The sequence below is a fragment of the Ciona robusta genome, chromosome 9, assembly GCF_009617815.1.
Source record: "Ciona robusta chromosome 9, ASM961781v2".
Lineage (NCBI taxonomy): Eukaryota > Metazoa > Chordata > Ascidiacea > Phlebobranchia > Cionidae > Ciona > Ciona robusta.
The window spans coordinates 1,198,907-1,223,491 of record NC_143243.1 but is presented as its reverse complement, the minus strand read 5'-3'; the positions used below and the strand labels follow the sequence as shown (position 1 = coordinate 1,223,491).

Genomic DNA, 24,585 nt, shown 5'->3' with positions numbered 1-24,585 from the left:
TTAAGTAACATTGTTGGAATGTTGCTAGCTGTAACAAGCCTTTTGAGCGGTTAGTTTTGTAAACAACGTCATTCAGCCGTCCCACTATTAAACTTTTGAAAACGGATAGCGGTTACAAGGGCACAGATTAAGAGATAAACTTATGTGTTAGGATGGCTCTCTGTACACCTTGTTGTGTTTATGGTCAGATTAATTTTTAAAGGTATTATGTATTTATGTGCATTTAAATAACAGCAAAAATTAATTTTTAAAATGTGCCATTTTATATATTTGTTGCAGTTCCATGTTTTGATGTTTATTGTTAAAAATGAATATTTATTATAAGAAGACACTTTTCATTTTATAAATCACAATACATAAGCACAGCAGTTGTATTAAGAATACCTCAACCAAGCCATAGAGATCATAACAATGAAACGAAGCAAGCACACGAGAGGTGGAAGCACAGACGACTCGTTTAGCACGGCCCAGAGGAAGTCGGCGACGCCAAGAAGCACGTCGGTCCCCTCATCCAGGATACCGTCACCTACTCGTGTTCCTGCTGCTGTTACAAGTCGTAGCAGCAGGGCATCTACACCTCAAAGGTTTTAGCTTAATATGCTATGAGCCTATATATGTATATTTACCCTTTATTGTGTTGGTGTTACTATCAGGAACAATGTAAATATGTAATATATATATACATATGTATTTGAAATTGCTCTTCTGGTAAAAACGTAACTGTTAGTCTGTTAATATAACTAACATCTTTTCTGATGGCAGACAAAACATTGGTCTAATAAATGTTTCACCCACATTGGTAGCATTGAGCCTTGAATCCCCAACCTTTGAGCTAAAGGCAGACTAACCACTATATATATATATATAGCTTTGTATTTAACATTTTATTCTTTCATCCTAGATCCCGATCCTCAAGCATGTCCCCAACAAGAGGTGGAGCTGTTAGCCCAACATATTCAGCTAAAAGTTTAGAAAATCTAAGTCCCATCCGTCCACCTCGTAATACACAACTGATGGATTCAGGTTGATTAATTAAGCCACTATTGCTAGCCTTATACCAATCCCACTTTTTTTAATGGGTATATAGGGTTTACCAGCTTACTCGTTGGTAGGTTATAGCATAATACACAACTGATGGATTCGGGTTAATTATATATATTAAATCTCTTTATAAATTACTAGCCTTATATTTGTGTTGTAATTATTAAACCCATCTTTTTTTGGGGGGGGGGGGCATAGGGTTTATTAGCTTACTCCTTAGCACAAAAATAAGTATACCAACTATTAATTATGCGTGATATACCAAATCAATTTGTAATCGTATCTAAGGAGTTCTGGTTTCAAAAGTTAGCTTGTAATTCTATTCTATATGGGTGTAGTCCTGCAGAGTAAAAGCCAAGGTACCTATGATGTAGATTAAGTTGGCACATTATTCTAGCTTGCAATCCATAGTGTGCATACTAGTAAACCACTGATTTAAAATACCTGTCAACTGTACAACAATTTAAAATACATGTAAACCATGTAAAGTCAAGAATGTGCATGCCACCGATTTTAAATACATACAAACTTTGTAATATTTCAGGTGGCTCTGGTAGAAACTTGGTCCGATACATAACACAAGACTTGATCAAAAGGTTGGCAAAGGAAGATGTTCTTGAACATATACAGCAACTTAATTTCACATTGACTGGTGAAAAAAGAGTCCGGGTAAGATAGTGTTGCCACTTTTACCCTGATAAAACAACCTGTATGTATAGGGCATCGAAACAAATCTGGTAATTTTATTATCACACATAATGCAAAGGAGCTTTTTTTTCGGTTGGTATATAAAACGTTTATTTCAATTTTTCACTGCCATTTAGAAAGACTTCATAGGATAATGGAATATAGCCTACCATTGAAAACTATGTATAATCTTAACTTGTTTATATTTGTTTCCCCAGTACATTGAGAATCTTGAAGGATTAAAAAACTTGAATTTATTGAACCTTGGTGGAAATGTAATTCAACGTATGGAGAAGCTCGACCACTTGACAAGACTACGACATTTAAATCTCTCACACAATAAGATAAGGTATTAAATATTGTGTGGTTTTCTATTTTATAATTACTGTCTTAACTATGTTGTATGGAGCTTTAAAACATTATAATACCGAAAAACTACAGGATACTGTTTGAATGAGACTAATATCTGATGATTTAGGCTAAGTTGGATACATAAATTTTAAAGTACACTGTTTGTTGGGTTTGATTTTTGTAAGTCTGTTATTTTGTAGCACTTGATTGAGTACAGCATATTATAATTGAGACTCTAATCAAACGGGAATTACCAGCTTGTTTATGCTTTACTTATGTTTTTTTGTACATGGGTACATTTTTGAACCACTGCGCTAATAAACAGATGTCTTATTATTTTTAATATTTAACTTTTGCAAACATGTGTCTGATTTCCTTAGGTGAATGAAATTTAATATAATGTTTCCCCCACAGTAAACTTGAAGGCATTGAGACATTGGTCCATCTACAAGTCCTCAACATTGAGTCAAATTATATAGAGAGGATTCCAACATGGCTTCCTAAGAAACTACGAGCGTTACGAACTATACGATTGGCTGAGAATAAAATTGAATCGGTAAGATTTTAAATTTTTGACGTATTAATGAAAAATATCTCTTTAGTATAAGGCTTAAAACTAAGTTCATTTTTTTTAATTATAGAAAGGTTGTTAAAAAGATTGGTTATGAACAAGTTTCATTACTGGTAACTTGTAAGTGCAGGCATGTATATGGCATTAACATGCTTGGTGCGCTTTATTATAAATAAACAATAAGCATGATGTGCATGAAATAACCATGTATAGCTGCAATAAGACATCATATCAAAACTTCTATACGTTTTTAAATATTTTATTTTTTAATAAATAATATTTCTGTCCAGTTAAGCGATGTAACACGTTTGCGTACTTTGCACGATCTTCACATTTTCACGATTGCTGGCAACGACCTCTGCGGGATTCCCCACCATAGACACTATATTATCTTTCACTTGAGGTCACTAGACCAACTTGATGGGAAAAACATTTCATCTTCGGAAAGAAACGAAGCTTCGTCGCGATTTTCACAAGGTAGTATATAATGTGGTATTTATATTTACCTAAAATTTTCTTATGTTTTTTGGTATGTCAAGGGTTTTAGCAACAATGGAAATAAGCAACCAGTGTGTCTATCTTAAAAGTGACATTAATGCATCACTATGTTAAGTGAGACTGTGGTGACCTGTTTTTTTAACAGCATTATATATGAGACAACACATTACAAATGGGTGTTTTACTGCGCCATAAGAGTACAGCATAGTCTTCTAGTAACACATTATCATGTTAAGTGAGCCTAAAGTGACCATGTCTCGTTTTTTTCACAGAGGAACTTGACAGGTTGTCGAAGGACCTCAATGACACCATGTATAAGTTGGAACAAAGCCAAGAAGGTCACAACCAGTCACTAGAGGAGATAGAGATCCTCGTTGCTAGGGAACGGGAGTCACATGATCGCGAGAACAGGGGGAAGGAGAGTAGGGAAGAGTTGGAAAGGGAACTCGACTCGAAAGATGATTTAGTGAGGCTTGTTGTAATATAAGACGGAAGGATTCTATTTGTTGTACGGGGCAGATGCGCCAAACCTGGGCTGGTAGTTTTCTGCATCGCAATATTAAGTATACATTGGTATAATAATCTTTGTTATGAATGCATGGTTACCTTTTCCTATGTGTGCCAATAGGTTACATTGTGTTTAATTATCCATTCCCCCCCCTACATTTATGGTTTGTCACCTATTTAATGATCAATTATAATATACTGTATAATCATTAAGAATATAAACATTTGATTTACAGCTAAAGAAGAAAGCAAAAGAATTACAGAAAGCCCAAGCCAAGCAGTACCAACTTGAACAGGAGCTTGCTTTTATTAAACTTGATGCAAAGTTCGAACCACTGAGTGTAAGTGTGTGGTTTGGTAACTAAAGGTTGTAGCACCATGGGTGTCAGGGTGATGGGTAACTTTAGCTTAAATCTCAGGTCCCATGGCGTGTCATGCTGTAGGAACTCATCCATGTATAATAGGGCTTGGTAGTACCAATCAAAATTAAATAAAATTTCGTTTTTATAAGAATCATTACAGTAAGTATTTGTGAAAGTGTATCTAGTGTACAATTCATGTGTTCTAACCACGTATTCTCAAAGTAAATATTACACAATTATAAATAAAGTTTTTCTCTGTTACATGCCTTTGACCCTGATTTTCAAGTATAATTGCTGTTTCGATTATCTCGGTTTATGAATTTGTTGATTTCCTATCTAGATTTGTTTAGTTCAGGCAATATATATATATATATATACATATATATTTTCACATGTTTATTTTTTAACATACATATATACATATATATATATATTTATTCTTTTCTTCTCCAGATGCCAATAGGTGAAAGTGATGGAGAAGGGGACAGTCCCTATATCGGGAAGTCTCGTTACAAACGAAATGAGATGGCGCTAGAGAGTGAGATGCAACCTTCCATGCATCAGGTTTGTGATGTCATTATGAACATTGTGTGTTCTATGTGGGCGATGGCTTTGTTCGGAACATCGGGGGAAATGGGATTTGGGCATGAGTTGGTCCATTACTTCAGTTACTCAAGTAACTAAAAGATAGCAGTTTAATGTTCTTGTTGCTACCAATGTGGTGGTATGTGTTTTTGACCCAGATTATTCTTATTACTACAAACCCAGTGGTCACTAATGAAGAATGGGTTGTATGAACTGCCAGCTATACACCAAAACCATGCATATGAATTGTGTTTTCAGATTAAACCATTAAACGATGAGAACCGTCGAAAACTTGATGGACAGATCGCTGAAAAGCAGAGACAACTGAACGAAGGTGAATGGCTGTTACGACTGTTTTATTTTTTATTTCATGTTTTAAAGTAAACTGTCTGTTCATTTATTCTACATGGGTGAGGTTCTCAGTAGGGCATGCCATGGTTCTAGGCCAGAGTTGCCCCATTACCCCTTTTGTTCGAGTAACTGTACACAGCAAAATATATTAATGCGAGTATGCACTCTGGTGTTAAACTGATTATACATAAACACAGCTGCGGAGAGGTTGGCGAGTTTACAACGCGAACTCCGTGAGACGCAGAACCAGGTTGTCACGGCAACACAGGAACTGCATCGACTCGAGCATGACACAAATGCACGAAAATTATCTGAAGCGGAAAAAATGAAAATTCGACAAAGATTAGCTGCAAAGATTAAGAAAATAAATGAGGTGAGGTATATTTGGTTCTATGGTAAAAATTACATTATTTTATTCCAACATTTCTAAACGTTTTTATTCCATTATGCCCGGTAGCAGAAGTGACAAATCAAAATAAATTTTAATCTAAACACGGATTTTAATGAATTATTTGTTTTTTAACTTTAGCTATTATACACTTGTTAAAGGCACGTATATAGTATTTATTTAATTTCTACATTTAAAGATAACAAGACATTTAACTTATTCTTTTTCATCCATAAAGATAAAAGATGAAGCTGAAAAGATGGAGGATTTGTTGAGTAGGGGTCGCGCAGAAGTTCAAAGGTCAAAGTTGGAATACGACCGAATACGAGCGAACCTTAAACATCTGGATCCAAACGCCCCTGAATTTGTGAGTTATTTTAGAAGGAAACTAATTTATTTTACTCCTAGTCCTTTTGTGTTTCAATAATTGGCGGTTTTTAAGTTAGTTGTTTTTTAGATAACAATGGTTTTCCTGATGAAAACTGTGAAAGTTTGTGTTACTACTTTTAATCATGCTACTTTCACACACATTGTAATTTGGCCAACTATATACATCATAACCACAAGAACAACAATAAAGCATACACCATCAACAAATATGCCCAAAGTAGCCAAAATATAACTTCAACATTGCCCTTGCATCACTATACAGAGCCAAGCCAAGTCTGACATGAAATCCAAGGAGCAACAAATCAAGGAGCTTACCCAACAAATCAAATCAAACGAAGCACATTTAGATCGGTTGTTGAAAAACATCGCAATCGACACGGAAGCTATTAAACAACTGGAGGAACATTTAGAAGGCGGTGAGTGGGGGTTGGTTTATTGAAACTTATACAACTGGTAGCCAGCAGCGTGGTAAGGGAAAATAAAGGTTAAGTCTCACTTTGGTTGGGTAAGCAAATTTGTGATACAACGTTAAAGCTATTTTATTTTACAAAAAATTGGAGAATACGCACAAAACATAATTATTTCAACTGGTGGTTCCTTATGGACTGTCTAAATTGCTCATACTCATGGTAACTCATTCAAACTGTTACCTTATCTTACCTGAATATAATTGAAGTTTTCTCTTATTGTATATGTTACTACAGTACCAAAATTAATATAAAAATTAAAATATGAAATTGTGCTCTAACAAACCACGTCACATGTCTAAGGAAATTATTTCACACTTTAACATATCAGGCACAGCAACATCTGATGATGCATTACGACAAGAACTTGAAGATATAGTTGGAGGCTTGCAAGATTATCTCATCAATGTCCGACGAAAAGCTGACGCGCAACGTAACGAGTTCGACGACCTTTTGCGCGACAAGGAACGACTTGTGCGACGACTTGCTGCGCTTGAACAAGAGAAGTCCATCTTAGCTGCAGATGTGGATGACTATGGTCAACTACAAGCACAGGTAGCTTCAATATCTTATTGTCATTCGCACTTATTATGCCAGTAAAATATTTTCCATATTTACCACTGAATGGTTCTAAAACCTAACCTAATTTTATAGTTTTATATTTATATATATATTGTTGTTGCTCCCAGGCATAGTGTTAGTCGGAAAGAGATCTTCTGACATTTATTTGTGATAAAGACATTTTTAGAGTTTTAATCAATACCTTAGTAATAGTATGTTTTAACCCTATTTTGTTTTTAGGTTTAAGTATTTTTAGTTTACTTTTCTTGAGTTTTTTCCTAGTTAATAAGAAGCAGTAAAGTTTGTTTTCAGGCTTAATTTTATATACAACACAACTATGTATAACTGCTTGCACTATACACATATTTTAAATATTATATAATTTACTCCACGAAACACGTCAAGTGCTTCAACATTATATCCAATGTACATTACCCACACAATACAATAAAACTTCCTTCAAACCCCCAAGATATCAGTACTTGGTGAGCTAAACGACTTGCTACAAGCCACACAAGATCTAAATGAATCAATACTTGGCGAGAGAGGGCAAGACCCTGTCCCCTCTGATATAACAACTGCTATAAGGGAAGGGATAGCTTCCCCCTTGCAAGTGGAGAAAGCAACCAGACTTACAGTAACTCACTTGGCCTTAGCTACAGCACTGTAGAGAAAGCATGGCTGTTAATAAAAACCTTAAAAAACTGTTCCGCTAAATAACTTTTAACTTTTATAATTCAAAATGAGATTTGCACTCACTTTAATGCCTGTAGTGGCCATTTTTTAAAAACATTATGAATTTAGATAAATACTTCAAATGACAGTATCACCTAGCTACAAATTCCTAAAAAGTTCCTTTTCTTGCATTGAGCTAACTATAAGCAGATACATGCAAACTGTTACTTCCCTATTAAGCCTATTAACGTTCTATAGCAAAAAGTCGCATACCTTTGAGTGCAAACTAGCCTATATAGCCCCATAATCACTTTATATCCTACAACATTTTAAACTGTACAAAGCACAATAGTAATTCGGCACCTATAAACCAATTATTCAAACCCAAAATTATTCACAATTTTGATTCTGCTATATACCAAGTTAATTTGCATATTTTGCTGAAGGACCTTACCTATATAGGATATATTTCTTTTTAGGCGATAATTATATTTTTAAAACAGCCAAAACAAAGTTGAGAGCAAGTATGTATGTATGTAAACATAGTGTATATGGGTATGGGTGGCCAGATTACATGATGGATATACTGAAGTGCATATTCATCAGCAATCTATGTTATATTGATTATTTACTGTATGCATAAAGTTCATTTTAGATAAAGGGGTTACAAGTTCATTTAATAATCAATCACCATAATATTTATATGCTCATATTTAGAATTAATTGCAGCAATAATTACACTTGTTAATTACTGCACAGATTAAACTTATTCTCACAGTAGAAACTATTGAAATCATCACAAATTTATCAAATGTAGTACGTTTGTTGCAATATTTTTCCTAAATCTGTTAAGAAATCTTTCAAAAATTTATTGAAAAACATTTAAAATAACAATCTTTAATGACTATATATACGTATAATAAACTAAATAGTTTGTCATAAAGCAAAAAATTATAAATAACAATGAGGTAATAAGATGCTCTATTTTTGTTAATCTGTTAAATAATCCCTAAAGTATGTTTAATATTAGTTACCCAGCCCTTACCCCATGTTTGGTCCCAGCTTGATGCTTTGAACAAATCAATGTCGGACATGAACAAACAGAACAGCGCCCTCCAGAGGGAGGCTAATGAACTTTCCGTTCATGAAGGAGATTTACAACGACAGCTGGAGGCAGCAGAGAGCAGAATCCAAGAGTAAGTTAATTCGCTAATGTTGCCAGGTCCAGGCATCATATATATATACCAAAACTATTTTTTAGCACAAAAACAAGCAAATTCTGGCCCAAACAATTTTTTTCAACAGAAAAAAATAGAAAAACATTGGTTTTTGCAGATTTTTCTATCAGTTTTTAAAATTTGCAATGCCCTGCCTTGTCTCTGTCCAGTCTTTAGTTTACAACATATTTTACATGTTTCATCATCCAGACTCCATGGAGCGATGCAGGATTCGGAGCATCGGGGCAAGGAGGGTCGGGAGAAGCTTGGGAAGCAGATGGAAGAGATTGCTCGCCTCCAAAATAAAGTTGGGGATCGTGAGGAGGAGGCGAGAGCTGTGAAGAAGGAGCTTAGTAGGATGAAGGTAAGCGTGCATATCATGTTATTATATCTTACCATTTTTTAAATAAAGACTAAGATATACGTCTATATAAAAAATCAACAAAATAAAATGCCATTGCATGGGGAAGTAGTTTACTCTGGCGTCTCAACCAGTGGCTTCCGTAACATCTGTAACATAACCATAGAATAGAAGCAGCTTTGACTGTAAAGTGTCTTGCTCCTTAATAATTTTTGCATGCTTCACTAAAAGGACATGTTTCAATAAATTTCAATTTTTTTGTCAGAACAAAAACCAGAATTTGGCGAAAGAGCTTGAAGCACGAAACTCCGAATTCAACGATACGATTGGTTCGTTACTTCAACCCGATGACGTGCTTGAGCGATTAAATGGAATGCAGGAAGCACTAAAGCGTGGTGATCGCTCAGCTGTGAAATTTGACAAAGATCCTGTCGGAAATGCTCTGGCAACACTGAACGAGGCTATATTTGATCGAGTTGGTGAGTATGGCAACACTGGTCCCATAATATCTGGCAACACTGGTGAATATGAGAAATAAATCTGACAACACTTGGGATAGGTCAGAAAAACTGACAACACTGGCCAACATTATAACTAAATATATTTAAACGTTGATTAAATACAGAACTCTAAAATATTTGGCCCATTTTTACCCTAAATCCCAGTTCCTTGACAAAAAATCTCACCCACGTAGTATAGAAGTACAAAATGTAAATCTCAAAAAAATGAGCCTTTTTTCCTGACTGTTGCGTAGAATTGTAAATATGTTACTTTTAATTAAAATAGCCTAATGCAAGAGCTAAGAAATGCCAGTTTGTTTCACTGTTTGATTTTCAATTTTAAACCGAAACATTTGAGATAAAAATCATAACATATATACGTAAGGTCATGTTTGTATTGAATTTTTTTGTCTTCAACAGACAAAGGCAACCAGGGTAAAGCTGAAGCTGAAAAGAAGTTAAATTCACTTGAGCAGCATATGTCTAACCTTAAGAAGAAACTAATGCAGGTGATGGTAATGGGGACAGCTTGGGGAACAATACTGTGTTCCAGACTCGATAGTCGATACTTATATTGATCGGCATTTGTATTCTTGGGCAAGACATTCCATGGTCGAAGCTCCAACTCCAGGTCACTAATGGGTTGTAGGATCATGGGTGTTTGGCCAACTCCAGCCTAAGTCTCAGGTTCCATGGCGTGCCTCGCTGTACCAACTTATATATATATAGAATGCAATAATCCCACTTGTAATTATAGATTAAACATAAGGGTAAGGGCCACACCGTGGGACTTCACCCACAAGGACTAAAATAGAATACAGACTTATGGAGAGTAAAACGTAGTTCTCTGGACTTCATTATTGAATCTCAATATTGATTATGACATCACAGGCACAACAAGAGTATCGTGAAACAATGGAAGCAGCCACGGCAGCGAAGATTGGAGCTGAGAACCATGCCCATGAGAGGGCGCTGAAGAGACTCGATGATGAAATGAAGAAAATGAAAGAAAAATTAATCGAGGTATTATGATGTCATTTTTGGTTTATTGTGATGTCATTATTGATTTATTGTAATGTCGTTATTGGTTCATTTGTATTCTTGGTAATAGAATTTTTTAATTTTTTGGATTGTGATTTTCTACTAAACATGTTATAAAAAAATTTACAAAGTTTCTACCAGTCCAAAATTGTAACAGCCTAGGAATGTCCTGCAAATTTTGAGTTGATAAAAAAAACGTGACATATCTGTTTATTATTTGTTTTTTCAACTTTCCCTTTTTCCTCCACACAGGCTGAAGATGATGTAGCGTTGATGAGAGCAGTTGCTCATAAAGAAAGAGAGAAACTGGAGGAGGATGTAAGAGCAAGGGAGGAGAGAGCAAGGTTAAGAGATGCAAGGTGGGGGGTAATCATTGAACAATTGTTTGCCAAACTTATATCCTGTTTTTCAGTTTCTTTTTTTTTAAATGTGTGTCGATTTTCCATTTATATCATAAGGTTTTAACTTTTTCAGACATACCTCTTTGTTGAAATCTGCAAAACCTCTACCCTATATAGCTCATACGGCAGTGGACCTTTTCGGCTTTTTATTTAAAAATTCTGATTTGTTTGTTTGTTGATTGAAAAATACTAAACGTATAACGTTTATAAACTCTTAACACAATTCATAGATTAATATGTGAGAGCCCCCCGTGTTGTAACTTGTAACTCATTATCATTATTCTTATCAAGGTTACAAGCCACACTGCGAGACATGGAACGTGAATTAAACGAAACAAAACGTAAATTACGTGAGAAGGAAAACGAGGCTGATCAAGAACTGAATGAAAAACAAGCATTGGTTGACACCCTTCATGATAAACTACATAAGATGGTAAGATGTGATTGGTATGGTACGGTGTGTTTAGTTAGTGTAATATAATAGGGTGGGGAAGATGGGAAACCTTTTCGTCCTACTTTCTAGTCTCATTTGGTAGTAAACAAAGAACATTCAAAGAATTATAAAACTGTATCCTCACAACCCCCAATGGAACGTCGTTAATTGTTCAAAACACTTTTAGGATATTTGGATATTATGTACTAAAGGTGTCCCATCTTTCCCAACCTACTATATAATACATGCTTATATGAACGTTCTTTATGAAACTATTCTATATGGATGAAGGTATTACCAGGGACCTGGGATGTTAGTCCGTTTTTACGATACTGGTTTAAAATAAAATATAGTCTTGGCAATTATATTTTCTGTTCGATCACGGCGAAACGACAATCGTTATAACACTTAGATAAAACTCACGAGTGAACGAACATAGCGGCAAATCCACAGTCGTTCAAGCGTTTACGCAACTTACTGGTTAACAATTATAGCAGACAACGTTTGGTGCTTGTATCTGTTTACAAATCGTTACAGTTTAAATTCTGCCGTTTAAAATGTTAATCAATAACTATATTGGAGGTCCGCCCGTACAGTAGTAACAAGTGCCACTCATACTATTGTTTAGCTTTTTTCCTTCACCCACCGACGCTCCTATAGCGCGCTCTGTTATTATTCGGTCCAGGATTTTTATGAAAGAAGTTTTAAACAATGGCGCGCGAAGTTCACGTACCGCGGTTCTAATTGTTTCCAATTGTGACGTAATAATAAGCGACAAGCGACGCCTATAAAGTGGGAACAGTTTTGGAGTTTAGTTGTTTTGAAAAAAAGACATGTCAGAGTTCTCGTACAGTTCAGGTGTGTCAGCTTGTTCAAGATCATCATATAAAAGAAACCTCCCGCATATCCGGTTTAAGGTTTGTGTATTTTGTGTTTCTTATTCTATTTGTTGGTTTAAGCAGAGATATAGTAGGGTGGGGGAAGATGGGACATATTTAGCACAAACTATCCAAATATCCTGATCGTGTTCTAAACAATTAACAATGGTCTATGGAAGTCGTAGGGATACGGTTTTATATTTCTTTGAATCTTCTCTGTTTACTACCAAATGGGACGAGTAAATAGATTGAAAAGGTGTCCCATATTCCCCCACACTACTATACATTGTTTAAGCGTTGTAGCGTACGTCGTATGGACAGAGGAGGCTAACATATAGAACTTCTAATAAATAATACCAAAACGTTGACAATTTTCGAGCGCCATACGTATACGTAACCCTCAGAGTAACATACATGGCAACTCGTAAGCTGGCACGAGGTGTTAAACCCGTCTGATATCGACTGTCGTTTTCCGGCCACACGAGGATAAAGTAAGTTACATTCATTCATTCATAAAACACCTATGTTATAGCAACCGTCGTTGCCGACTTTTATATTCCTTCGATCTCAATAACGAAGATTACATTATTTAAAACAACGGATATACGGGACTGAACATTAAACGACGTTTGTTACAACACCCTATGCATAAGCGCATTATGGTTAACATCTTTGTGGCTGTTTTACAGTATCTCGTAGGAAAATTGGTAGTGTTACATATTAAGTTTTAACGATTGTCGTTTTGCGGTTAATTTCCTTTTTTTGTGTCATTTGGTACGATCTTGGTTAGCGTGTTCGGAAAATCGAATAGGAGTAATGCGTTATCAGCGTATAAAAACAGCGACGTTCATTCTACTATCCCCTTTCACGAATTATATACGCGTTGTTACGCGCGCGACGATATAGCGATTAAAATAACATGCTATTCTTACCGAACAATCAAACGCTTTCGCGGTCTTTGGATCAGACGTTTATGTCGTCATAGAGAGATCGTAAATGTTCAAGAATTGATCTAAATAAACGCGGTTTGATCTAAAGCGATGCCAGTGTTGCAAGATACTAAACTTTAATGTTTCCAAGTTTGTTTTGTAACTATCAGTGTTAATAAATATATTTTAAGATTTAAAAACATTAGTGTTTCAAATAAATTTGATTCTTTTGGAACTTTAGTATTTTCCTAGAAAGTTTAACTCTGTAAGTAACATCTACAGTGTTTCCCCATACATTTGACTATATAGTAACTTCAGTGTTCCCAGATAAATTTTCGATTCTGTCAAAACTTCAGTGTTTCCAGTTAAATAATTTCAGTGTTGCCACAGGATGAGCGTTCCAGAGGTGATGTTCCAGGAAGAGCTCACAGGGAGCTTGCAAGAGCAGAGGAGGAGATTGCTGCTCTTCAAGAGCTGCTGCGTGCTCATGAGGGGGATGAGGTAGATTTATAGTGTGGGAAGAATTTGGGTTACTTACCTTTTTTATAATACTTACTCTTTGGAAATTTGGGAATAATTACTTTTTCTTTTCTTTTTGGGAAAAATTACTTTTTCTTTTCTTTTTGGGAAAAATTACTTTTTCTTTTCTTTTTGGAAACAATTACTTTTTCTTTTTGGAAACAATTACGTTGTATGGGTGCGTTCCAAGCAGGGCATGCTATGGGACCCTGAGATTTGGGCCAGGGTCCCATTACCTTATAACCCAGGGTGCTATTACCCATTTACTGATCAATGTGTTAGAGCAATGCTCGTTAAATACATACATATGTTTTGATTATATTTCTTGTGTTTACCATTTTTTTGTTGTGTATTTATTATGTTTCTTATAACTTTTTTGTGGCACCTACAGGGTGGCAGAGGTCGCGGCACAATGAAGAAACTCCGTGAAACCTTATCGTCACGCCAACGTGAAGTGGAACGACTGAAGAAAGCTTTGAGGTCGATTAAAGATGAAAACCAAGATGAGGTGAAAAGTTTTATTTATTTATTTTGAAGTATACACTATTTTTTTGTGTAAGAAAATCAGTTATGGAAAAGGTTTTTAAATAAAGTGATGTTTTTACCAATTACAATATATTTTCCAGGTTGATAGTTTACTTGCCGAGATAGATGCTTTACGCAGAGCTTTGGCTTCAAACAACCAACACATCAGGGGTTTGTGGCCGGGACAATGGATATTTACCCCAAACCAACCCCCTACCCAATCCATGAGACCCCCAGTGTACCCTGGTCCACCCCCACCTCCCCCACCTCAAGGGACTTTTGTACAAAGTAAGTAATAATAGAAATATAATATATGAATATAGCGTCGGAGTAAAACCTAAGCAGCTTATTTTACATTTTTGAGTTTTGCTCAAACATTGCTCAAATGTATCTTATGTCCCACCACATACAAAATTTAAAAAAAGACACCTTAGAAAAAATGTGACACAAGCTACTTTGGTTTTACCTTGACTATATGAATCATTTTTGTCAAGAGATTGTAAATGTTGGGCTTTCTATTTCGGACAATTTTGCGAATAATACTCAGTTTTTTTTTAAATGTTTCGCATGGAGGTTAAGATTTGTTTTATATTTTTTTTGTACATTTACACGATTTTTGCACCAACTTATCAATAGTTAATTTGATAGTATTGATTACAAACAACTTATGCACACATTTTGTCCTGTATTAAAATTTTTTGTTGGAACACCCATAATTTTTATCTTTTTTAATTTGGTTCCCAATCACTGACCATCACTGTTACCTTAATCTTCCAGATGTTGGAACCGCTGATCTTCAACCAGGAACCCCAGGTATGATCGCGCTACAGGAGGATGGGAGTTACATACTTGCTCCGTTTGAAGGTTTATTCTGTAACGTACCAGAACACCATCATCTGGAAGATGAAGTTGCCGAGTTACAAGTATGTGGAATGTTTGGAAATGGTGATAACTTTGAATAAATGTTACTTATTCAACTGTGGGTGGTTGTTCAAGGACCTAACATACAGTAACTATTGGTGAATTAATGATTGTGTTGATAAATGTGACTTCTTTATCCTCGAGTGGCAGAGCAACGACAATCGTTATAACAGGGAGTTCTGTTTCCTACTTTTTGTGCCCACTTATGAGTTGCTATGCATGTGATATTATAGGAACAACTGGGTAAATACTTTGTCTACGAACATACACTCTATTACTCCAGCGATGTTAGGGGTATCGAGCCTTAAACCCATAACCTGGTGGCCCACTGTTTTGTGCTTTTATAAACCTTAACATTGTTACATCACAACATAGGAAGCTCTAGAAAAATGTAGAGAAAAGAGAAAAAGTGATCAAGCGGAACTTGAGGAACTCCACAATCTGATTGGTCCGTTGGAAGAAGGCGGGGCAAGGCTGCATCATATGAAAGAAGTGATGAAGAATCATGAAGAGATGATTGAAAAGATGAGGAAGGATGAGGAGAGGATGTCTAAGGAGAGAGTGGAGGTGGCTAAGGAGTTGGCCGACCTGAAAGACACACTTGCTAAGAAACTTGATCGAAAGTAAGTGTTGTTGGGTGGTGGTTAATGTGTGGTTGGGTTCTGGTGGGGTATTTTGTGGTTTAATAGGTCGGTATAGTAGGCTTGAGTGTAATATGTAGTTATAGCTGCTTATGTGGTGTTATATGTTTTAGCAGTCCAAAATAGACATGTATGCCCAATATAGATGTTACTATTATGTGAGATGGCTGTACGAGTGGCCAAATGCATTAACTGGCACTTAAACACGATTACTGCCAGTCATATGTCAAAAACTGTTATTAGATCTTCTGTGTAATCTGTCAATCAAATACCATAAACTGTCATTAAAATGCGAAACTTGTCAATCAAATACAAAATATCAATAAATATAATTTCATTATTCCCTCCAGGCATCAACTTGAAGGCAGAGTTGAAGATCTTCTTGGTGAACTCCGGACTGAACAAGCTCTCCTCCAGCAAGATGAGATGCATGAGGAGTTGTCTTCCTTGGAGCGGATGTTGGGGAAGAGGAGAGGGGAGTTGAGGGAGGCCGATGTTTTGCTCCGTGAGTCCAGGGAGGAGGCAGAGAAAGCTGAAGAGAAGGTGAGAGGGAGGTGGGAGGTTATATGGGTTGGTGGGGAGAGGGTTAGGAGGATTGTGGGTTTAAGATCAACGGTGTAAAGTTATGGGTATCTTGTGAATGATTGGGGTCAAGTGATATAGAGTAGGTTTGGGTAAGATGGTTTTCATTTGGTCTTATGATCCCATAGTTATTCATTGTTAAAAACTCGATTAGGATATATGGGATATTACATGCTAATGTTATCTATCTTATCCAGCAGTAATATAAATCACAAAGTAAAGTTTTATTATCATTGGTTTCTGTCTTTTATAATGCTGAGTTGTAACTTTAGTGTGAGGCGATGACTAAGCGCTATGACATCACAAAAACTGCCCTCACTGAGGCGGAACAGGACGCTGAAGAGTTGGAGAGACAAGCAAGCGAAACGGGGGCAAAGTTGGTACGAGCTCGATCGGAACTCCGGATGTTGCAGGAGCAAGTGAAGGAGGCAGAGGGGAGGAAGATCAAGTTGGATGATCAGTGTAGACAACTTGCAAGGGTGAGTGTATAAGTGGGGCTTATCGGGTGTATAGGATTGTGGGGACAGTAGATAAGGAAGAGGGCCAAACCTGGCTTTAGTTTGAAACGCGTATTATGTTTACATTCTGCCAGAATATGCCTAACTGTTCTTGTAATGACCATAAACATCTTATAATATACTACAAGCATTTTATAATACCCATAAATATCTTATAATAATCCACAAACATCTTATACAGCTTGTAACGAACAAAGAAGCAGAATACACAGCATTGGAACAGAAGACAGGTCACATGACGGGGAATCTTGAGCGACTTCAATCGGAACTTATCCTCGCTGAGGAGAAAGAAGCCGAGAGATTAGGGGCGTTAAGGGAAAGTGAAAAGGTGGGTTGTGGGGGGTTATACTGGTTTGATTGCTTATGACTTTTAGGGGTTAACCTATTTGAAAGGTTGCCTTCTTTTTGTCGGATTTAAATGATTTACTCTGCTTTGATTGAATTTTACTTTGGTTTGGTTGCTTTAAAGAATGGAACCCCATTACAAGCCACTTTTTTATAGTAGCTAACAACGGAGTTTTATTTATATGATTAAGGTGAATTTAGAAAGAGAAACTTAGAATGCATTGTTTCAAACCTTTTTTTATTCTTTGTTCAGTTTTTAAGGGGGTTAAACCTGGATAGATTTACTGCATAATCCCGAATATAGATTTTGTTCATCACTAATCCTTCATACTTATCCCCCACCAGGTGTTAGCAGAGAGGCGAGAGGAGCTAAATAAGTTAAAGGACCAAGCTGTCAATCAAAGGGATGAATTGGAATCATTGGATCGATTGATGGGGAAGAAGAATACTGAGTTACAACTTCTACAGGTGAGGAGTCGCTTTAGTTGTTATACTTGGTCTCAAAACATACAGCATAACACAACTTCAATTTTATTTATATCCTGGAATATAGTAGCAAAGAACAAAATAACTATTTTAAATGTAGTAAAATAACTATGTTAAATGTAGTTTTCTATATTGGGTCGCCAAAGTTTGCATTAAATTGTGCTTAATATCTGTGTGGTGCCGTAAGCAAGCGCTGCCTAACACCTCAGTCATTTCAATCCACATTTTACTCCAGGAAAACATAGAACAACATCAGAACGAGCTATCCACTGTGTTGAAAGAAGGCAAAGCAGATGTGCAAGAGAAGCAGAAACAAATCAAACACCTGAGACACGAGGTGGATGATCTAACTTCATCCAGGAATGAACTTGATGCACAGGTAAGTTCTGCCCAATAGAATGTAGATACAATGTTGGGATAATTGGATAAATCCCAGCTCCAGGTTCTATGGCATGCCTTGCCAGAGAACTAAAGCCATGTAAAACATACTGTAAGTAATTCTTGGTACTTGCTATTCTGAAATATAATATATGGGCAAATTCTGGCTGCCAGGTTCCTGAAGTGTCTTGTAGAACCAGACCCATATAGAATAGAACTTTATAATAATTGTCTCTGTTTTTAATATAAAATTGTGCAGTACATGGCCATTTATTAGAGCTGTGCTCTCTTGTCACTCATGCTAACTTGTTCTTGTAATTCAGGTGATTCGAAAACGAGAAGAAGTTTCAGAAATTCGTGAAATGAGCGACAAAGCTTCTGAAGAACTACAGAACAAAATATCGGAAGTAAACAAGTAAGTACAGGGGGTAATGAGACAGCTCTGGTCTGCATGACTTCTGTTATAGATTTTTGAAGTGCAGTGCTTAAAAACACAAATTTTATAAGTTTTATTGGAGCGACATTATTTCTTATCTGACCGAATGTCGGCATAATGAACCCTTACATTTTTTCGGAATAGAAAAACCAAGTCAAAAATTAAAAAGCAGAATTTGATAGCCTCCTATAAAGGCAATTTTTAATAAAAAACAAACAATGTTTTGTAATACAGGCAGAAAACTGAGTTGAAACACGTGCTTGAAATGTTGGGTTTGGAACACCAAGAGTTGGAGAGTTTGCGAAGACAACACGACACAAAGTCATCGGAACTTGCTGAAGCTCAGCGTAGATTGTTGGAGGAGAAAGCAGAGTTGGAACGAATGACTTCGGATGCTCAGAGGAAGGAAGTCGACCTCGCTCGTATCAAACAGGTGGGTGGTTGTGTATATCTTGTTTTGTTTATATAGTCTTTCTATATAGATGAAATAATATGATTGAACTGGAGGAACCTTTTGGTAAATATAAAGTTGATTATCACTGTGTTTATGGTATAAAGATGCTTTTATGGGCTCCCTGGTATATGCAGTAGCTGGTTATTTGGGGACATGTAACATTCCTAATAGGGTATAATAAGGTGCCTACAACCTGTAGTATTTAGTTGGTAAAAACGAAATTGTTATATATGCTTTAAATGTTACTTACCTTAATGGAGCTGACTAGTTTTAATAAATTAAATTTGTGCTAATTATCCAACAGAATGTTGAAAAGCTTCGAAGTGATGTAGATTGTTTAACAATGGAGCGATCAACGTTAGAAGATACCGTCACCTCATTGGTCAAGGAGAAAGATATGTTGACGTCATGTGCGGTCAACCTTGATGATAAAATACAATCTGGAAAAAAGGTTTGTGATGTCATAGTTCATATTATGATGTAGTATTATTTTAAATTTTAATATTTTAAAAAATGTACTGTATAAATTAAATTATTTTTTTCTAACTTTAAGTAACTATTTTTTCTATAGAGTAGAAAAAGTTATCATTACATAAATTCCAATAAAGCTCTTCCAAGTTTCACTCAGGATTGCCCGCACGAAAGTAAATCTTCCACCAATTTGGTTTTCCCACCAAAACCAAAAGTCTAAAATTCCATTCTTTTACCTATTTTAAGTTTCAGTGTTGACCAATTTATTTTTAACTCAGTCCTTAATGGAGATACGAAGTGGAATCGATAAATCTGGGGCAACACTGGACCAACTTGAGCAGGAACTCAGCAAAGTTAGAAAAGAAGTTTTTGAATCAAACCAACAGAAGAATCAACTGAACAAAGAGGTTTGTTGCATAATAATGTATTTTGGATTGCTCGTACTAGAATATTTTAAACTTTGATAAGAATTAATTGCAGTATTTAAGTATCAAGTGCTTTAAAATAACAATAGAATCAAGTTTAACAAATAGAGTACTATACGAGATATATATTTGGCTGGCGCCGTGGTATAGTGGTTAGCACGCCTGCCTGTAACCCAGAGGTAATGGGTTCAAGGCTTGATGCTGCTACCATTGTGGGCGTATGTGTCCTTGGGCAAGACACTTGACGGCAATTGCTCCAACCCAGTGGCTAATGGGTTGTCTAAATTATCAGAAATACATAAAATCCCCCAAAAAAATCCCCCAAAAATAATTACCTAAAAAGTAACATACTTGGTAACTCGTAAGCTGGCACGAGGTGTTAAACCCGTGTGATAACGACTGTCGTTTTCCGGCCACGCGAGGATAAAGTAAGTTACATTCATTCATTCATTCATTAATTTCACTAAAAATAGCAAGTCTCTTATTCAAAAGAATTTAATTAGTAGTCTCCATACAACATAATAGATATAAATATACCTTTTGTTGTCACTCCAACAGATTGCATCTATGAGAGGATTGGCAAAGGATTTAAAATCTGATGTTTCAACTTTCAAAACAGAGTTAACCGACACCCAGGAACAACTACAGATACTTGAGCAAGTAAGTTGGGAATGTACAGAGTCACCATAAGTGGTATAAATCAAGACTCATACTGTTACATTGGCTTTACCTATTGGTTGGAGTGCAGTTTTTATCTTCAAAGGAGTGGGTGTCTAAGAACTTATGATGTTTAAGAACTTATAATGTTCATATAATACAGCAATTTTGCACTTTCGTGGTAGTCAAGAAATGTTCTGGGTAAAATGCTTCATTATTGGTTGATTTAATCGGTGGATACTACATATTTTTTAATTGTTTTTTTTTAATGTTACATTTTTGCTCCCCAGGATTTAAGATCTGTGTGCAAACATCGTGATGATGCGTCACTGGAGGCAGCAAAGATTAACGAAGAACTACGTGCCAGGAACCAACAGTGTGATGTCATAAATAGAGAAATAAAGAGGAGAAAGGAAGAAAATGAAAGAGAAGAAGAAGAGGCAAGAGCAAGGAGGGAGGAGGAGCAAGAGAAAGAGAAGGTGATTGTTTGTTAAACAATGGTAATATTTCTTTTGATTAAAATTTTATATTTGTTTGCAAGCTGCAACTAATTTGTCTGCAATGTTTTAAGGGATAAATGGTCAATTCTGGCCTACATCCAATGTCATGCTCCCTCCCTGTAGGTCATCACCTATAAAACAGAACAAAAGATTTTGAATACAATTATCCAAGGTAGTCTGTTCTGTCTTATAATGGTGAGATCTTACAGGGCACGAGAAATACGATGTTTTGTTTCAAGTAACAATATTGTTTATGACATCACATGTTTATGACATCACAGCAACTGCAGCGATTATCGCGCGAGATCGAGCGAGAAGAAGATCGTTTGTCGAGAGTGGTTGCTGAGCTCAACAGCGACATCCAGCGGTTAAATACGGAGCTAACGGAGAATCGAGACGAACTGGAAGCGATTGTCATCAAACGTGACGCAACAATGAGGGATATGGAAAGGTCGGTACATAGATTATTTACACTTTAATATTTGTTTTTCAAAGTTTTTGTTCGTACTATTCATAATTTGACTAAATATTTCCTTTAAGTAATAATATCTATTTTATTCCATGTGGATGAGGTCCTTCAGCATTGCACACCATAAGACCTGAGATTTAGGACAAGATTGATTTATTAGCCTGAAAAGCTTCTGCCAGTTTTTATCTTACACTGCAACTCTTTTTTAGGTTTATTGATTTTTTTAAATTCTTATTTCATTTTTTTCTCTTCAGACTTGGAAGAGTTGAATCTAAGTTCGAAGAAACGGAATCAAGAATCGACCAATTAGAATCAATGGTCGCTGACCGTGACCTCGAGGTCACTCGCTGTCGCCGTGAATGTTCGGACCTCAAGGGGGCGCTAGCAAGCACCGATGGAGAATTACGAGCAACAAAAGTTGAAAACGAGCACGACATGAAGCGAATACAACAACGGGTGAGTGGAAAAGTTTTCGAAATACTGAATGAAAGAATTTATCCATGTATGGCAACAACTACATTAATTATACAACATGGTTGTTCTATTTTATACACCTCAGAGACTGTACTGTTAAGCTAATAATTAGATTCTAATGATTCATACAAACATAACAGCCTATGTATATGACATATTTTTCTTCATTTTCAATTGTTTCGGTTTGAACAAACCATCTTCAGGTATGTTGGAAGTTAATGTAAACATTGTGAAGAATCTGACCAGAAAATTCTTGTGTATCTACAAAGGTTTAATTTTAATCTAACCATAATTTCCCAGACCCTTGAATTAAAAGAAGAAATGGAGCAGCAGAAGCAAAAAGATCGTGATGAGATATCTATGTTGGAACGAACAGCGCAAGATCATTGCGAACGTGCAGCTCGTCTTTCGAGGGAACTTAACCATTTGAGAGCAGACTTTATACAAGCGAAGAAAGAAGTCAAGTATGTTTTTCTATGTTTTATGGGTTTAACGAAATAATTGTTTAGAATTTTGGAAAGTTGTTTTTTTGTATAGGTTTAATGGCATGGTTGGTTATTAACTTAAACTAAGTTATTTCTTCTATTGTATATGGGTAAGATCCTGCGTCATAACACTCCTGGGCAACAGGGATTTGAACCCGTCACCCCAATACTTTATGTTGCTAAATCAAATTTTTTAGACGTGCAATTAAATCGAAAATATTTTTTAATTCAATCAAATTTTATTTTCACCTAAATTTCTTTTCTAAATTTAGTTTTCTGACGGAGGAGCGAGCCCGTCACACGATGGAGATGGAGAGGATGGCTCGTCGAATCAGAACGGAGGTTGACACCCGAGTATCCGAGGGAGTTGATCTTCTTAATGAATCTCACTCAGATGCGGTTGCGGAGATGAAGATGTTGTATAAAGAGAAAGAAACAGCGGGGAGGAAGTTACATACTTTAAAAGAGGTTTGCTCTACTGTGTTTTAAATATACTTTGAAAGAGGTTTGATCTACTGTGTTTTAAATATACTTTAAATAGATTTGCTCTAGTGTGATTTGTAGTTACTTTGAAAGAGGTTTTCAATACTGTGTTTTTAATGTACTTTGTTTTAAACGTTTGAAGTTTTATGATGGGTTTTGTTCAATTGGGGAAACGTTGGCACATATGACATTAGTGACCGCTGGGTTGCAGCATGTTCGTCACTGTTTTGTCCAAGGGTACATATGAATACACCCTTCAGTACCAAGCATTAAACCCAGTATCCTTCCCCAGTCATTGCACCAGGCCCAGCTTTTACAATTAATCAAAAATTCAATTTTCTTTCACAGATCCAACGGGGCAGGTCACCCCCCAGGTCGGGGATTCCCCATGTGACATCATCACCGTCACATGACTCAATGAGGGCGCTACAGAGCGAGTTACAAGCCAAGCAGGAAGAGATAGCAAACCAAATCCGAACCCAGGTGAGATTTTCATTAAAACAATTTTAAAAAACGAGGGACACTTAACCAAAAATAGCCCCAAACCTGATTGATGGGTTGTATAAATTGTCAGTCCACAATAAAAATTTTCAAAAATGAGATATATGAAACAGAACACAAATGTAATAATGAGATTACATGAGTTATCTTAAAGATGTCATAATGTGTTTATGATGTCACAGATGTCAAGACACAGAGAACAATGGAATGCTCGTAAAATACAATCGGAGGGAAAGCTCCGATCCTTGAGGAGGAAAGTTGATAATCTTGATGAACTGGTAAGTGGATGATAATAATACTTGGATTCACCGGGATCACGCCCCATTATGATATAAAGTTTTACAGCCAATCTACATAATCTATCGGTAAAAAAACAATTTATTTAAAGTTGATAAACTGGTAAGAGCATGATAATATTGCATGGTTCCACCTCTCTAAGTTTAACAGTCAATCTAGTAATCTTGATGAACTTGTAAGTGGGGGTTCACAGATTGTTTTTTATGATTTGTACTTTGGTCATTATGTAAATTGGTGTAAAAAACACTTTATTTTAAGTTGGAGTTGAACCAATTTTGAAATCCCAATGGTGTCTAGTTTTTTTAATGTTTAATTTTAATTAGAATTTTAATACAATAAAAACAAACTTACTTTTAGAATATGACAGGGGTATTTCAACTGCTATAACCATGCTGTTAAGCCAATTTTAAAGTTGAAATAAAATGATTTGTAATAACTGTTTACTTTAAATCACTAGGTGAGCAACACGTCAATGGACTCTCTATCGCACTCTAGAGGCCGTGAGCTCAATTTTGACGATTCCAGGATTTCATCAACAATTGAAGAAGAACGAGAAAACATTGTCCCTTAAGTGACGTAACAATGCTCATTGTTTACCTCCCTTCAATCCGTCCAATAGAAGGACCTGCACTCATGTTTTACAATTTTTAAATTTTTATCCACTTTTTCTAGAATTGCACTGTGCGTCATAAAGTCGATGCAGTAATCCATTGTTCCATTGTTCTTCTTCATGACGTGATAGTTACTTTTGTGACGTAATGTTACTGTTGCCGTGTGTTTTGCATAAACGGAAATATATTTTTATCTGTGTTTTATGGTATATC

The 24,585-nt window shown here is 36.0% G+C and overlaps 1 protein-coding gene across 1 annotated transcript; it reads left to right on the top strand.

Moving 5' to 3' along the window:
- Nucleotides 1-259: 259 nt before the first annotated feature.
- On the top strand, nt 260-24,565 carry LOC149730612 (uncharacterized). The gene is made up of 44 exons (XM_089885578.1): nt 260-584; nt 902-1,023; nt 1,586-1,710; nt 1,947-2,077; nt 2,494-2,635; nt 2,941-3,127; nt 3,421-3,614; nt 3,892-3,996; nt 4,471-4,581; nt 4,861-4,936; nt 5,151-5,326; nt 5,580-5,708; nt 5,994-6,147; nt 6,530-6,753; nt 8,497-8,630; nt 8,862-9,015; nt 9,278-9,491; nt 9,933-10,021; nt 10,404-10,535; nt 10,806-10,912; nt 11,246-11,387; nt 13,585-13,695; nt 14,105-14,221; nt 14,340-14,526; nt 15,016-15,161; nt 15,535-15,782; nt 16,151-16,343; nt 16,655-16,861; nt 17,082-17,228; nt 17,591-17,713; nt 17,967-18,110; nt 18,433-18,524; nt 18,780-18,978; nt 19,304-19,450; nt 19,749-19,877; nt 20,454-20,555; nt 20,843-21,031; nt 21,334-21,503; nt 21,776-21,977; nt 22,296-22,459; nt 22,753-22,948; nt 23,312-23,446; nt 23,647-23,742; nt 24,219-24,565. The coding sequence occupies exons 1-44, from the start codon at nt 412-414 to the stop codon at nt 24,330-24,332; spliced, it is 6,579 nt and encodes a 2,192-aa protein (XP_089741704.1). The 5' UTR covers nt 260-411; the 3' UTR covers nt 24,333-24,565.
- Nucleotides 24,566-24,585: the final 20 nt, after the last annotated feature.

Coding starts and splice junctions, on each gene's coding strand:
- LOC149730612 (XM_089885578.1), top strand. CDS start 412: ATGAAACGAAGCAAGCACACGAGAGGTGGAAGCACAGACGACTCGTTT. Junction 6,148..6,529: donor GGAGGAACATTTAGAAGGCG/GTGAGTGGGGGT, acceptor TTAACATATCAG/GCACAGCAACATCTGATGAT. Junction 10,913..11,245: donor GCAAGGTTAAGAGATGCAAG/GTGGGGGGTAAT, acceptor ATTCTTATCAAG/GTTACAAGCCACACTGCGAG.